The sequence below is a fragment of the Aulonocara stuartgranti genome (genome assembly GCF_965226115.1).
Source record: "Aulonocara stuartgranti genome assembly, chromosome: 7".
Lineage (NCBI taxonomy): Eukaryota > Metazoa > Chordata > Actinopteri > Cichliformes > Cichlidae > Aulonocara > Aulonocara stuartgranti.
In genome coordinates this window covers 61,877,582-61,893,086 of record NC_138945.1, presented here as the reverse complement: position 1 = coordinate 61,893,086, position 15,505 = coordinate 61,877,582, and the positions used below count along the sequence as shown (strand labels likewise).

The 15,505-nt window shown below is 39.1% G+C and overlaps 1 protein-coding gene across 1 annotated transcript; it reads right to left on the bottom strand.

Annotated features, from left to right (window-relative positions):
- Positions 1 to 43: 43 nt before the first annotated feature.
- On the bottom strand, positions 44 to 11,390 carry slc17a8 (solute carrier family 17 member 8). The gene is made up of 12 exons (XM_082541916.1): positions 10,899 to 11,390; positions 8,830 to 9,085; positions 8,356 to 8,474; positions 6,787 to 6,901; positions 5,745 to 5,832; positions 5,001 to 5,087; positions 3,815 to 3,957; positions 3,440 to 3,589; positions 3,209 to 3,341; positions 2,301 to 2,411; positions 1,736 to 1,863; positions 44 to 1,381 (listed from the first exon to the last, which is right to left on the bottom strand). Exons 1-12 carry the CDS (start codon positions 10,994 to 10,996, stop codon positions 1,052 to 1,054), a joined length of 1,758 nt encoding a protein of 585 aa, XP_082398042.1. The 5' UTR covers positions 10,997 to 11,390; the 3' UTR covers positions 44 to 1,051.
- Between the last annotated feature and the right edge of the window lie 4,115 nt (positions 11,391 to 15,505).

Genomic DNA, 15,505 nt, shown 5'->3' with positions numbered 1-15,505 from the left:
AAAGAAATTCATGCTATTTTTGCATATACAGTAATCTCAACACTGAATAGAAATGTAGTTTATTGCATGTCAGGTCTGTTTGTGTGTGAATGACGTGTATTCTCTCAAACAATAAGATAATCATTTACTATACAAAACAGGGTTTTTCGTTCTCTTTTAGGAGTAATAATGATGAACAGCAAGTGCAAATTTTCCATATAGTTTTAGGATTAAAGTGAATTCTTACTGCACATTGTTAGAAACAAACTTGGGTCTCCATTTATCAAACACTGAGAAACTGCAAAATGCCAAAACATCAGAAGAACAAAGTCACGAAACTGAACTCACCACCTATTTTGTCCCATTATGAGCTCAGAGCTTCATAAATAATGAAGCTGATATATTAGTGCATCACAAACAGATGGTGAACTAAGACTGTTTCAGACAAAGAGAGCGAGTAAAGCGGTGACACGGTGCAGTCATTCAGCAACAGCAAATACATACAAGCAACAAAAACAGTGAGACTCGGTACATTAACTATGATCTTCTGTCAAACCCATCGATACATTCTGGCAGTGCACCTCTTTTCGCATTGCATAGCTGACACAAAACCCTTCACATATCAAAGTAAACTACATAAGCTGAGTCATGGTTTGCACAGATGGATTTGCAAGGAAAGGATCGGGACAGGGTGCAGGAGGGATAGAAGCTGATATGTGTATTTAATGTTCCTTTAACACAGCACTAGTTGAGCCATTGGTTTTGATCTGTGGTTTCTATGGTTTACTAAGCTTATTACTTTATAATACATGTCATGACAGAGTCACTTTATCAGCAGATATTTATTGATGGTTCATTTTGTGTCAGCTGGTTTGAGATTTAAAAATCTAAAAAGTTTTAGTTTAGCAGTTTGCAAATTTCTTTTTAAATGAATCTTCATATATCACAGTTGAATGGATGTGCTGACCAAGGATGAAAAAAAAGAGGATGGTGTCTTGAGGTACATATGATGCTGCTGCTTCTGACACAGATCAGTTTTGTAAAATTTAAGTCCTTTGTCCCTCGTGCCGTCTCACTGGTACCGCTCCTGGTAGTCCCCGTTCTCATAATGCTCCTCCTCCTCTTGCATGGTAACTCCTCTCTTCTTTTTCCAGCCCTGTTTTCGACCGGACGAATTGTCTGTTGTTCCGTAAGTCTTTTTGGGAGCCACCATGTTCTCGCAAGTGAGCTCTGACTCCTCAGCCAGCTCGTCCTCATCAATAATGCCACATTTATCCTCACTTGTGCTCTCAGGGTTGGCCCATTCCTGCTCCTCTCCTGAAGCGAAGATAGCGTAAAAGATGACCCCTGAGTAATGCACCATGGCTGCAATAATAAAGACATTCTGCCACTCCAGACGAGTCTGTAGGGAGATGAAGAGAGTCAATGAATTTTCTGTCAGAGGAAGAATTACTGATATTTCACTGATGTACCACTGAGGTAATGCTGTAAATCAGCTCCCTTACTCATGGCACTGAAAGTCCTACAGTTGCAATGTGTATAATAAATTTAACATTGCCATAAATTTTTAACATCCTTTGATAGGTGCAAGATTACATACAGCAATTCAATGAGCCACAAAACACTCATTCCTCATATCATTTATATACGAAATGGGAAGAAACATGTCAGTGCGTCTTGTAATGTTCTGTGTATATATTTTAGAATAGGGGACAAAGAAAAACAAAAACTATATTGTTAAAGGAGGGAAAAATACCTTGTGTTTAGTCATAGCGCCAACAATTAGCGGGCACACCATTCCAGACAGCGTTCCCACCCCATTGGAAATACCCATCAGGATGCTGGCGTAGCGAGGAGCAATATCCAGATGATTGACATTGAAACCTGACAAGACAGTGCACACAGTGTAAACATACTTATAACACAAATTTTCATTTTTACGGCATTTGAATACTTTGTGTGCCTAAACCTCCTTCAGACTCACATTATTGGTCAAAAAACACAAATCTTTAGAGCTTTATTTTGACCCCAGCCATAAATCTCTAAGGTTTATCGTGCATGCTTGTTTTGTTTTACTGCTATGAAATTGACCATATCTGTTAACAGATATGATCACAAGGTAAAAACAATACCAGCTTTCCTGCTGTGGCTGGTAAAGATGTAATAACTTTTTGAAAGGTCTTTCAGAATCTAGAAAAAGCAATATAAAACACAAGACAAATAAAGATCTGCAACATCCTGCACACCTTTGTGCACCTTTATCATTTATGCAGTCAAGCTCAAAGTCTTAAATTAAAAGCAAAACACTAAACGTCAAATACCTGAGATGGCAAATCCACTAAAGCCTACAGCCAACACAAGGAAGGAGATGGCGACACCTCGAGTGTGAGAAAACCCGACCACCAACAGTAGCGTAGCCTCCATACCGAACCCTGTGAGAAAAAGTTCTTTATTAATTAATCACATTATGTACTAGACAACACCAGGTCTTTGTAAGAAATGTATCCCCAGCTTCCCAACCTACTGACCTAATGGAAAAAATGGGAATGCTAGAGGGAATGCCAGTGACACCATTCAAGTAGATATACTGGAAAACATAGAAACATGTTCGGCATACGGTGGTCTAAAGGGTATGTTAGTTGCTTTCCTAAATCAAAATGAAAGGAACTAGTAATTAAATGATTTTTCATACTATTTTTTTTCCAGTAATTTACTCACATTGTTGCAGTGTTATAGGCTAACAATTTTAAAAGTTGGATCAGTCCTGGATCTAGCGTGCACAATGTTTTATTTGTAATATAATTATTTTATATTAATATTATTCACAGTGCTTAACAAGACCACCATACGTGTTTTATACGTGTTGGCTTTTTTGCCCCTGAAAAAAACCTAAACAATAATACATTTTTAAGCAATGTTTTGTTTTGTTTTTAAATGCCAGCAAATATGGTGCAAATTAAAAGTCATGTATGAAAATTTATTTTTAAACAAATATGTTTAAATATTTGTTTAAATTCACTTTTTTTCTTTTTCTTTTTCTTTAAAGTGAATTTTCTGGCATTTTCAAAAAAATATTTCAGGCTTTACAAGGTTCAAAAATGTAGGAATGACCAAACAGTAAATCATTACAGAAAATGACTTTCTTCTATGTTATTTTTGTGTTTAGTACAAAATGCCAAAATCTGATCGTTGGGATTAACAGAAAAACGATGTGTTTACACTGATGTACCTCCACAGTTCATGAGTTTCCTCACGTTAGTGGTAGACATGATTTTGTTGCTGCGTAAGAAGTCAGCCAGCTGTCCTCCAATAGGAACAACAATTGTCATCACCATGTGGGGGACAGCAGACAGGATCCCCACCTGTACGTAATTAAGGTTAGAATATTTTGAACCTAAGAAATATTGAATGGATCTTTGTGGACATTTTCTGTAACTGTGGTTGTTATTGTAAGGCCAACCTTGCTGATGGGGAATCCAAATACTTCCTCAAAATACGCTGGCTGGCTGATGAGAAGCAGGTAGAAGGTCCAGCTCCGGCAGAAGTTGGCCACAATGATCGCATAGACAGGCATGGAGGTGAAAAAGCGACGCCACGGAGTTTTGAATTTCTATAACCGGAGATAAGGAGTCAGTGTGTACTGCATATAGACGGTCAGCTCACTAAATTTTTGGACACTGATACAGCTTTTGTAGTTTCTCCTCTGTGCACCACCACGTTGGATTTTAAATCAAACAAGATGTGATCAAAATTCAGAGTTTCAGCTTTAATTAATAGGGTTCAGCCATTCTGTTGTGTGTGGATGTGTGTGTCAGTATAGATGCAGTAGACACACCTCGGTTACACTCAGTTTGTGCATTGTTTCACCGATGGTGGACTCTATGTACGTCCTCTCTTCGTCTGTGATTGTAGGATGGTCAGCAGGACTTCCATAAGCTAGCAGGAGCCACAGCGTGTACCATAATATCCCAAAAACACCTTTTCACAAAACAACAGTGGCAACAGGTGAATTCACGCATTCGTACGCATGTACCCTTAGAGAAGCTTATCTTGGCAGTCAAAGACTTTGTAAAGTATGAAAGAGTAGCTTGAGGGCAGGACAGATTAATTACTCCAAGTCCAGACCTCATTTGGACCACAAGAATTTCTCATTATTAAAAAATGAAACAAGTGTGAGACATACAGCCCAGACAGGAAAATGTTAATTTACATCAATAAATCATGAGATGGTATCACATCAGAACCAGAGTAGCTCTTTTATTAAAACACGTTTGCCAAAGTGTGAATTTAATGTGAGTGCTAATCATTCCAATCAAACTCAAAAGCAGAGCAGATAAGGCTTATTGTGCAATGCATAAAAACGCCAGAGAACAGCGTGACAGTCGAGGATGTTTAAAGCCACTTTTCGTGACATTAAGTTGTGCTTTCAACATTTCATTTACAGTCTATCCAGCCATTCATTTAATTCATATAGACCTAATAATGTCTAACTAACAGCATATTACTATTGTCACACCTTTCATCTGCTCTAATAATCTACCTATGAATATTGGTAACCATTTAATAATGAAGACTTTCTCATTTTCATTTGAGTTTGCAGTGAATCATGTTCATACATTAACATTAATTAATAGATTTTTAGATTTTAGATTCTGTTCGATATAAAGTAACAATCTGGCAGCTCCAAAGTCTGATTTTTACAACTTTTAGAAAGGGTGAGCAGTTCTTTCAGATCACTGCTGATTGCTTTCCTCCTTGGCGTTGTGTGAAAACACACACCTGAATGCTCCAGACCAGCACAGTGCCAAAGCATCAGTTAATCGAGCGCTGGCAGCTACTTACCCACTGATTAGTTTTTTGTTTTTCACACACCGTTTCTGTAGTGCTACATGATGGGGTTTTTATGTGTAAAAACCTTAAACCTTAGAACTGACAGAGGAGGTACTTTCTTTTTCTTCAAGCATTTCTGAAGCATTTCTTATTTTTTACTTACTCTTACATTGATCAAACATCAGCCTTACCATAAACATAGAAGACCGAAGACCAGCCGACGTACTGAACGAGCACTCCGGCTAAAGGCATGGCAATCACTGCTCCTGCATAGGATCCTGGGAACAATGGATGTCAGATGTCATTGCCAGTGTATTATCATTCCAGCTGTGATATTCAAATATGATGTTTGATGTTGCTTCTTGCACATTTTTTCCCTTACGCAATCTTAAACAAGGCCTAACCTAAATCGTTATGTTGCTGCAATGACTCTAACACAACAAAACTACCCTGCACAGTGAAGATGTGTCAACAAAAACATCAAAGAAACACATTAGTTTCATTGAATAAATGCTGTCAAAATCAGTCATTAACACTGCCATTACAGAGAGGGTGTTTCAGTGCATTTTCTATTATCTGACAGATTCATGAACGCTGTTGTTTTGAATAGAGCCAGGAGCGTGAGAGTGCTTTTGGACAGTGAGCAAGGTGACACTTCATTTAGGTGAATAGAGGGAGAAGCTCCTTCAGATTACGCAGATGAGCTGTGCTCATTTGCAGACAATGTCAAGAGTGTTTTGATGCATGGGTTGTCATGGTACCAATTTAAAGTGCAACATGGTGATTTAATTTCAGCAGACACAACAAGGGGACCGGATCTGCGAAACAAAAAAATGAGCTCTCTCACGTCCATTTGCTGGCCGATTGTGTGACACGTGTAGCACAAATAGAATCCGCAGACAATTTTCACAAGAAGAATCACAGGCATCACCCACCACAGAATGAAGTTGTTGCCAGTCGACTTCGTTCAAGAGGAGGCGCCCATTTGGACCACATCCCATGACATGCTGGGTAGGTAACACCCTAGCAGGGACATGGTGTGGGAGTTGGGAAAGATCAAAGACTGATAAGGTGGAAATGCTTCAGAGCAATAGTTTGACATTTTGGGTAACATTCTCTGTTTTCTTGCAGTGAGTTTGATCATTTCATTGATAATCTTCTTTAAATATGTACGGTAAATAAAAAGCCAGAAACTGGTTAAATGCTTAGTGTAATTCCTCTAAAGATGACAGATGATAGATTTTAACTTGGGTTAGTGCAAAAACCAAGAGTATTAGGGTCGTTGAAGTAATACTTTGGGGTTATTTTTTCTCAGAATTTTTACTTTTGTCCGATAACTGTGATAAAAGTCAGATTTCTGACGTTTTTTGCAAAAAAAAAGGTCATAAGTTATTTTCTTTTTTTACCCCATTGGCTCAAATCTTCTTCTGTATACAACAGAAAGCTCCACAGTTGAAAATAAACCCAAGGTAGAAAACTCTACCCACACACTCACATATGAAAAGCTCACAGTTGTCATTTAGTCGTTTAACTGGACCTCTCAATTCTATTTTTGTGTTGGTGCCAGTTGGAGCATTTCTAACTGAGTCATTTGGAGTGCATTTTGCTAACATAGCCAAAAAGTCCAGATGTTAAATTACAGCATTTAATGTAATTTTACTGAGCACCGTATATCTATGTGATATACCCATTAGAGCCTATGGCTAGACCAATGCTCCCCTATTTTGCTAGTGGTTGCTTATGGTTGCACCCCCCCCAATTTAAACATGCCTACTTCTAGTGCCAGCAACGCGAGATAGTTCAGCCTCAATGCTGATGAATAAAAATGCAAAGAGTCTGCACCTCACATAAGCATCTGGTACATTTTGTTTTCCCCATACCAAAACAGGCAAGCTGCGACAAAACAAATATTCAGATTTTTACAAATGTCAAACTACTCATTGTTTTCCCTCACATTTGGTCCCCCCCTCTTCTTACCTCCACTAAGCCCTGAAGGATGCGAACAAACATGACGCAGCCGTAGTGCGTTCTGGCTGCAGATGGGATGAACATATTGAGCAGTGATGTCAGGAAAATGGCAGCTCCGAACACCCTGCAGAAAAACTGGAATGTCATCATTTTGTACCATTGGTGAAAAGGAGTAAGTCTGGATAACTTAATCTTCATAATAATCAAACACACTTTCCAGGAATTGTACTTTTTCGATACAACCAGCAAAGCTTTGGATAAGTTTAAAATAAAGATGTGAAGCACAGAATGAGCCAGGTTGCTTGGAAAATCAGTTTAAAATGAGAAATACATTTCACAGACAAGTTTCCAAACTTTAACCCTGTATTTTCATACAGTCTGTTTTTAATATATAAGAGAAAACCGTGGATCCAATTAAGGTCCACAAGATCTGTGAAGCATAAAAACAAAACAAAGACTTGCAACCCAGTGTTTGCAAAGCTGCTGCAGATGCCTGATATTGGCAGGCAGTATGTCTCCACACTAACTGGCGGTCAAAGCATCTCAGTCGGCTTTATAATGAGACATATCTCGCACCTCTGTCTTTCACTGCCTCAGATAAAGACATCCCATTCAATCCACAAGTTTCTGCTTTATCGCCACAGTGCCGCTTATAGCTCCCCCTCTCTTTTCTCCTTCGCCCCACCTTCTCTGTTTCCAAAACAGTGTGTAAGTGACACTTGTAATATTCCAGCGGCTGGTGTTTCAGAAAGAAATCAGAGGCAGGATCTTTCATTATTAACTCTGTCAGTGGCGTGTCCTCTTTTCCTGTGAAGCTTTTATTACAGGACTGCTATCTGCTCCATCAACACCGCTCACCACACCGTACAGCGTTAACCCTTTATCCACACGGACTGAGGAGGATCCTGAATAAAAATACTGGATTTTTGGGATTTTTTCTTTGTGATCCTGTCTTAAAGGGGACCTGTTATGCTCACTTGGAATTCTATATTTTTATTCTTGGACTCTTCTAGCATAATTTTGTATGATTTGTGATTGTTTACAATAATACGTATTTACTTTATCGGCCTGGGGCAGTTCCTAAGTGCATCCAGTCTATTAAATAAGCTGTTTTATTTCGCTTACTCGTCACTTAAAGCCACATTTCTTCTGATTGGCTGTCCTTCATAAACAGCAGTGCACCTGAGAGGACTGTATTAGGCACATCCTCTGTCCCTGACATCATAGAGTGCCAAACAATAGAAAAACAACCTAAAAAGGAGCATTTAGAGCAGTCTAAGTAGTTTTTCATTCAAAAGGATTTCTTCTATACACAATAAAGGTATAATAAATACCTTTAACAATTAGGGCTGCAGCAAGTTCATCTTCATTATAAACAGCATAGTTTTTCCCCATAATGCACTGTGGTCAACAACCCAAAGTTATTTTTGGTACTCTTTAATTCACAAGTGCTCCAAAGTAGTATAATGAAACTGCTTGTTCTCTAAAATGACCAAAAGTGTCAAATCGAGTAATGATGTGAAGCAGGGACTGCAATGTTACTGTGAAACTAGAGACTAGTCATGAAGTGTATTCGACCTGTTGGCGGACAGCTTGTTGGAGATGAAACCACCGGGGATTTGAGTGACGATGTAGCCCCAGAAGAAGGATCCGTGGATCAGCCCCACCGTCTCTGGGTCCCAGTTAAACTGAGCTTTCTGCAAAGAGGGGAAAATGCAACAGGGAGGTTTTATAAATTAATCTTTTTATGAAAGACACATCACTATCATTTTCTTAAAATTCAGTGGTGAACTCATAAACAATAATGCACCCGTACTCCATTCAAGAGATAAAGGGTTTTTCTGCGGTCTTGATCAATTTTCAGATATGTTTCAGTTTGGTGCTTTGAATTTTTTTCAATTATTATTGCTTCAGTTCTGAAGCAAGATCTAACAGTGTCTCAAGACACTGGCAATATCACAGACAAGCCCATAAAGGCGTGAATCAAACTGGTAAACAGCAGTTTTGTCAATGTTGTCAGGGGTGGAATGGAGAGATACGGAGATCTTCTACCTGAAGCACCGGGGTCCCATTTATATAGACGGTGTTGTTGTTAACCATCTCCACGATGGCCACACCAAGATTGCATCGAATGCCGAAGGAGATGCAGAAGCCCAGGCCGCTGAGGATGGCGATGATATAACGCTTAGGCAGGCCGCCACAGCTGCAGTCCAGCAGCGGCGCGGGGCGTGGCGTTGATGCCACCGGTCTCCCATCCTCTGTCAGCTCAATATTCCCCTCTTCTTCCACATTACTGCCATCTATTTTCCTGCAGAGCAAAAATCAGTCAGAAGTTGTGTGTTCAAAATATCATCTTCAAAAATATATTTCTTTATCTCCACAGTCTTCTTATAATTTTAGTGTCTCGTGGACTCGACACGATGGGAATCTTTTAAAGTTTAATTTGTTTGAGACGAGATTACACAGAATGCAGCTTTGTGTGTGGACTTTCTTGGTAACTCGTGTGATGACAAAAGTAGATCAGTAACAAAGCCACATCCTGCAGAGGAAAAAGGAGAAGAAAGCCAGCAAACTGCTTTTTTCAAATGCATCCCCTCTGCTTGTTCCGCCACCCAGGATCCACCGTTTCAGTGCCCCCTCCTCTCATCTGCCTGCAGAAGATTTATTATTTAGTGCAGTTCTCCTCCAGCGAGAAACAACCAAGACTGTACGAATGTATGAGGCTGGAGATCTACATGTACTCACAAACTATAGGCCTATTTCACCACTCGCGCAATGCTCTAAGATACATTAAAAAAAATCTTAAAGGATTATATAAATTTATCACAAATAACAATGACAATATTAATTTAGACCTAACAGAACTACAACATGCACTAATAGAGACTGCTGAGTAACTGAATATAAGGAATATGCCATTTGGGTATTTAGAGATTTAGAGAAGTCCGTTGAGATCATTGATAATAAATGACTATTATTTATTAATAAATTTAAATAGATACAATCTATCTATCCTCACTGCTGTCTGTGTTTGTGATTGAGGAGCTACAGTGATGACAGCTGGTGTGTACAGTCACTGAGGAATATCTCAAGGAATAACATTTTTTAAAGTGTTCTAAGTTTTGCCATATTGAAATATAATGAATTAGATGTGTTGTTTGCGACACTGCAAAATTGCATTTGAAGTCCTGAAATGAAAATGTTGCAAAAGCAAAAGGAAGTCATTGTCAGGAAAACATGAAAGTACTCAAAAAATGTCCCCCTGACTCATTCTACTTATAAATATTATATGAGCACGTTATTGTAACCATGCATTTATTTCACAACTGAATTTTGGTGTTGCAGGTGGTTTTGGGTAGAGCTCAATTATATGACCAACTAAAACTAATTCTTATTATCTGTTTTATAATATGGATTAATATGTTCTATATTATTCACCAAACATTACTGCCATATATGGACTTCCACTTTTTAAAATTGTGTGGAGCCTGTCATGTATATCTTTTGTGGTTTTTTGCTTGTTTTGTTTTTTTTAAATTAAGACATTACTGAAACTAATTCAGATGTTTATCTCATTGTCACAGACTTAGATAATTCTGTGTATTGTTGTGTGTATTGTCTAGAAATTTAGAATCTTTTTTTTAAAAAGTGAAGAATGTCCCTTTTCCACAAGTTCATAATATCTGTCACTTTGACACAAGAAAAAAAAGACTTTAAAGGAAATGTATTTAAATTTTCCTAAAATGCCTTTAATCTTCCTTATTCATGAAGATTCCTTCATCATACACAGACACACAGAGTCCTCTGTGAAATATGTATCAGATATGAAATATGCATTAATATCTTAAAATAAAATCTGTGATTACATCATCAACATTGCTTGGGAAGCAAAAGAATAAAATATTTATTTATCGTCAGAATCTGGGGAGAACACGCCGGGCTTAATGTGCTCGCTCACAGTGTTGCATCCCTTTTACTGCAGATGCTTTATTCTTCTTATTTGAGCATTTTCACAAAGTCTCCACAGTTTCTTTATGCATGCAGTGCAGATTGCAGCTTATAAAGCATGCACAGACACTTCATGCCTTCTTCCCACCACTCGCCATTCAAACTCCACTCACCTTTGCAGTTTTCCCAGAGAGTCTCCCACTGTGTTTTTCACCTCTTCCTTCCCTGGTTTAAACACCTGCTCCTTCAACCCTGCTAAACCAAAAGGCATTGTTGTTCTCCGGGGGGTTTTCTCCTCACCTTTTATCCCAAAATAGAGTCTTGATACCTCAAGAGGTACCCTTTGTTCTGAGCAGGGACACAAAAATCCACTAAAAGCTGTTCCTCATTCCTTGAGTTTGTGGCACTGAGGATTGGCTCCACCTTTCAGTGGTACCAGGAGTCCCTCAGAGGTAAGAAGGAGTTTTGGTATGGGATACTAAAGTATTCATCAGTTACCAAAGCACCGTTTGGTCAGAGCATCTGGAACTTGTTTCATCTCTGAGAGATCCATCCAGGACTGACCAGAGAGGCAGGAAGCAAATGAAAGGGTAGAATCCAGTTTTTAGTTTCTAGGCATTGTGGTCTCTTTTTTGTCTGCAGCTGAACTGAATGAGCTGCTTAGATCTCCTCTCCATCTCATAACCTATCCATTCCTGATGAGGAGGGGCAGGTGCAGCTGGTTTTCAAAACCCAGCCCCTCGCTTTTACACATCATCATCTTCAACATCACCTCCCTGTGCCACCCCTTGAAGCTACTTGGGTTCATCTGATAGTAGGCCAGTGGACAAACTATTAAATATGAATGAGCTTGACATGTTACACTGAGGAGAGACAGGAGTAACTGGACGTGTGTGGTGTAAAGTGGGAGCAGCTGAAACCTAAGACAGAGCCATCGAGGATCAGGTTTTATAACCTGTTCTCTGCCGGTTTTGTGCCTAAATTTAGTAGGAAAGGAAAGGAAATAAGAACTGCTGCAACAAGGCTGGTGCCAGCAACAGTACCATATTTCTAACCCATTGGACACTAATGGGCATTTCTGTGAAATACTTACTGTGTGAGAGTGAATTTTCTTCTTTGCCCGTCATTAAATATGCAGCATTTTAAAAACAAATACATTGAGATTTTAAAATTTAAACAGCAGACTGGTGGGTGTTGGCCTGAACCCAGAGAGTCTGTCATAACTCTTGAAAAGTGACTGAACAGGGTAATTCTGGCACTCGTGCCATTTATTTACTGCATACACAGAGTAAGAGCTCAGCCCCCAGTGAAATTCTTTCAACAAATAATGTTCCTTTTACTAGAAATGTCGCAGCTCCTAGTTTCAGATTTCTTATGTTTTTATTAACATTTTATGATGCAATTTTAGGTTGATTGATGATATAATAATCTTTATTAGTCTCACTACATTTTTTTTGTTACAACTCAATCTAAAGAAATAATAATAATAAAGAAATAAGATATGCATAATAGATGGGGTGACTACAACAGAATATTCCAAACATAATATCTGTAAAAATATCTAAACTCTCAGATTAAACTGGATACTGTAGATTCATCTTGGATGTAAGAAAGAAATTTCTGAATATGAAGGCTTCTCTTCATTTCTAAACAAGTAATTCCTGTCACCTAGTGGCCAGAATGGGGAACTGACGTGAGACAAAAGTAACGTATATGTTTACACCGATGAGTTGAATGTGAGATCAATGTTATACGTAATTTTCTTCAGGGATTGCTGAATTTACATCCCAATATGCTTATGTTCACATAAAAGGGAAAAAAACTTTTTAGTCCTGCCCCTGCAACACTGAAAAACATCGCAGATTCCCGGAAGCTTGCAACTGATTTTAGTCCAAAGTTGTAAATCTGACAAGTCCATTACTTGTCAGAAACAAACTACTAGTCAGTGGCTGATGATTAAATTCCATTTGTCACATCTGACCTCTTGCAGGCATGCAGCTGGACCTCCTGCAGTTCACTTACTGTCCTGAAATTAGGAAGGATGATGCATTCATTTACCTCCTGTACGGATTCCAGAATCCTGGAAGCACTGTAAAGGTGGTATTTTTTGACTTTTTCAATTTCTTCAGCAAAATTCAGCTGGCACTGCTGAGGGACAAGCTGGAAGGAGCAGGAGTTGATGTTGATGTTACTGCATGAGCAATTGACTACATCATCAAGAGACCACAGTATGTGAGGCTTCCGAATTGTGTGTCTGAAGTGGTGGTATGTAGCACGGGGGGTCCTCAGGTGATGGTGCTCTCTTCCTTCCTCTTTACACTCTTTACACTGGACCATGTATGTATAAGTCCACCTAAAGTTCGATGATACAGCCATTGTTGGATTTGTATCTCAGGGTAACAATGTGGAGAACAGGAGGGTCATCACTGAATGACCAAGTACAGTGTTTTGGCAGTAAACTATTTTTTTTGTTTTTTTGTTTTTTAATTTCCAATATATCTCTAATTGACTTTTCTCCCTGTCCCTTGTGCTGCTCCAACAAGTGAATTCCCACTGAGGGAGTAATAAAGTTTATGTCTACAGCCAGCACAGTGCCAATAAGTAACAAGAAGAACAAGAAGATTGACAATGGAGTGTCATAATTGTATTACTTCACCACTATCTAATCCAAGTCTTTAATCTCAAATTTTATTTCAGTTGTGGATTGTTTTTTGCCATGAACCAACATAAAGCCAATGGACAGGATGTGGTTCAGGATGGTTTACAGTTAAGTGAGAGAAACACCTGAGCCTAGAAGTGACATCTCATTTACTGATGACTCCTCCACACCTGGATCACCTGTCAATATGCTTGGAAATCTTTTGCCATGTCATCATCATTTCAAAGAATAATAAGCAAGCTTCTACCTCAATCTTGTTTTTATGGATTTTAAATGTTTTGACAAATGTGAAGCTAGAGACACCAGCAACCATATTGAAATGTCTTCAGAGGCCAGTGCAGGTGACACAGAGGGAAATGTAAAACTGCTGGCTAAGGATAAACATAATTTCTGTAAAATAATAATTCACATTGGCAGCAATGATACCCAGAGGTCACTAAAATTAATTGAATCGGTGTGTAACTTTGCCAAAAACAATGTCATACTCTGTAGTTTTCTCTGGTCCCCTCCCCAAAACTGACCAGGGGTGACATGTTTAGGCCCATATTCTCCTTAAATTGCTGTCTGAGTGGTGTCCAATAAAATGATGTGGGCTTTATAGATAATTGGGAAACTTTCTGGAGGAAACCTGGTCTTGTTAAGAGACACAGCATCCATCCCACTTTAGATGACGCAGCAGTCATTTCTTAAAATCATGACCAGAGATAAAGGCCCAGGAACTGGACTAATGTCCTCCAGCATGTCCACGTTGCCGCAACAGCAGCGGGCGAGCACCCCCAGATATCCAGACTACCTGGAAGCAGAGTTGTAGACTTACACGCCAGACATGTTTATGTAAATGGAGAGTCCTCCTCAAACATTAAGTCTCATTATGCAGTTCCATAGGGTTCTGTGCTAGGACCAATTCTGCTTGCTTCCCTTAGACAGTATCATTAGAAGGTATAGCATACATTTTCACTGCTAAGTAGATGACACCCAACTGTATCTATGCAGTGGCTGCGCAGGACATGCAGGAGCGACAACCTCCAGCTCGTGCTAAGCAGGTCCTGATGGTGCGCAGACCTGTGGCTGAGATGTGACTAGCTGGGGCTGCAGAGGTCTCACAGCAGGCTCAGAGAATGGATGTCCTTCAGGGGAAACGGGACCCACTGGCTTGGTCTCAGAAGCTGGTGTGGAGGTCGCAGGTGGCTGAATTGGCTCTCCCAAGCCCCTAGCCCCCCTGTATTTATTTGGTATCGGATTGATACCAAAATGAGCAGTGACTGTTTACCTCCTGTTCTTCTCCAAAATCGACCACAATGCAGCCCCAGGCATCGTGTGAACAGTTCTTTGATTGCTTTGCTAATCCAACCAGAGGTAGACCTTTGTCCAAACACCTGCTGTCTCACTGGATTATAGAAGCTTACTCACTGGCATATAGCACCAAGGGTCTTCAGCCAAGACACATAGGGTGTAATATACCATGCTATACGTGTTGTACCTTGTTTCTTTTCTTCAGGGAACCTAAGTTACAGACATATAACTGACATAATAGCTGGCTGTTTCTGATAACGATTGAAGCAAAATTCTCTGGTATTTCATAATCTGCTCCAATCTATATTAATGTAAATTGTGGAGGAAAATGGTTTTTTTGTATATTTAATTGGGGGTGCGGAAACTGTCTCTGCTTGCCTTTCTGTAAAACCACTGGTTTATGCATCATCGCTCCCACTGCAATTTATGGACACATAAAAAAAAAAAATCTATGTAATCATTTGTACACAGTATAGTATTTTGGACGATTTATACACTATTTTTCCCCTTTTTTCCCAATGTTTATCTCTAATTCACTTTCTTTTCCTGTCCCATGTGCTGATGTAACAAGTGAATTTCCCTGATGTGGGAGTAATAATCAAATCAAATCAAATCACTTTTATTGTCACATCACATGTGCAGGTACATTGGTACAGCACATGTGAGTGAAATTCTTGTGTGCGAGCTTCACAAGCAACAGAGTTGTGCAAATACAATAATGTAAACAAGCAAAATACAAGAATGGCTACATCTAAAACTAATAAATATATGTACAATATATAATAGTATATGCATTTCTATTATACATATTATACATAGACCTAATAA

What these genes read in the sequence shown, in the direction of transcription:
- slc17a8 (XM_082541916.1), bottom strand. Translation starts at nt 10,996, where the DNA reads ATGCCTTTTGGTTTAGCAGGGTTGAAGGAGCAGGTGTTTAAACCAGGG. An exon ending in GGCAACAACTTCATTCTGTG is followed by an intron (nt 5,088 to 5,744) that starts GTGGGTGATGCC and finishes CATTGTTCCCAG; the next exon opens with GATCCTATGCAGGAGCAGTG. An exon ending in TTCGGTCTTCTATGTTTATG is followed by an intron (nt 3,958 to 5,000) that starts GTAAGGCTGATG and finishes TTTTGTGAAAAG; the next exon opens with GTGTTTTTGGGATATTATGG.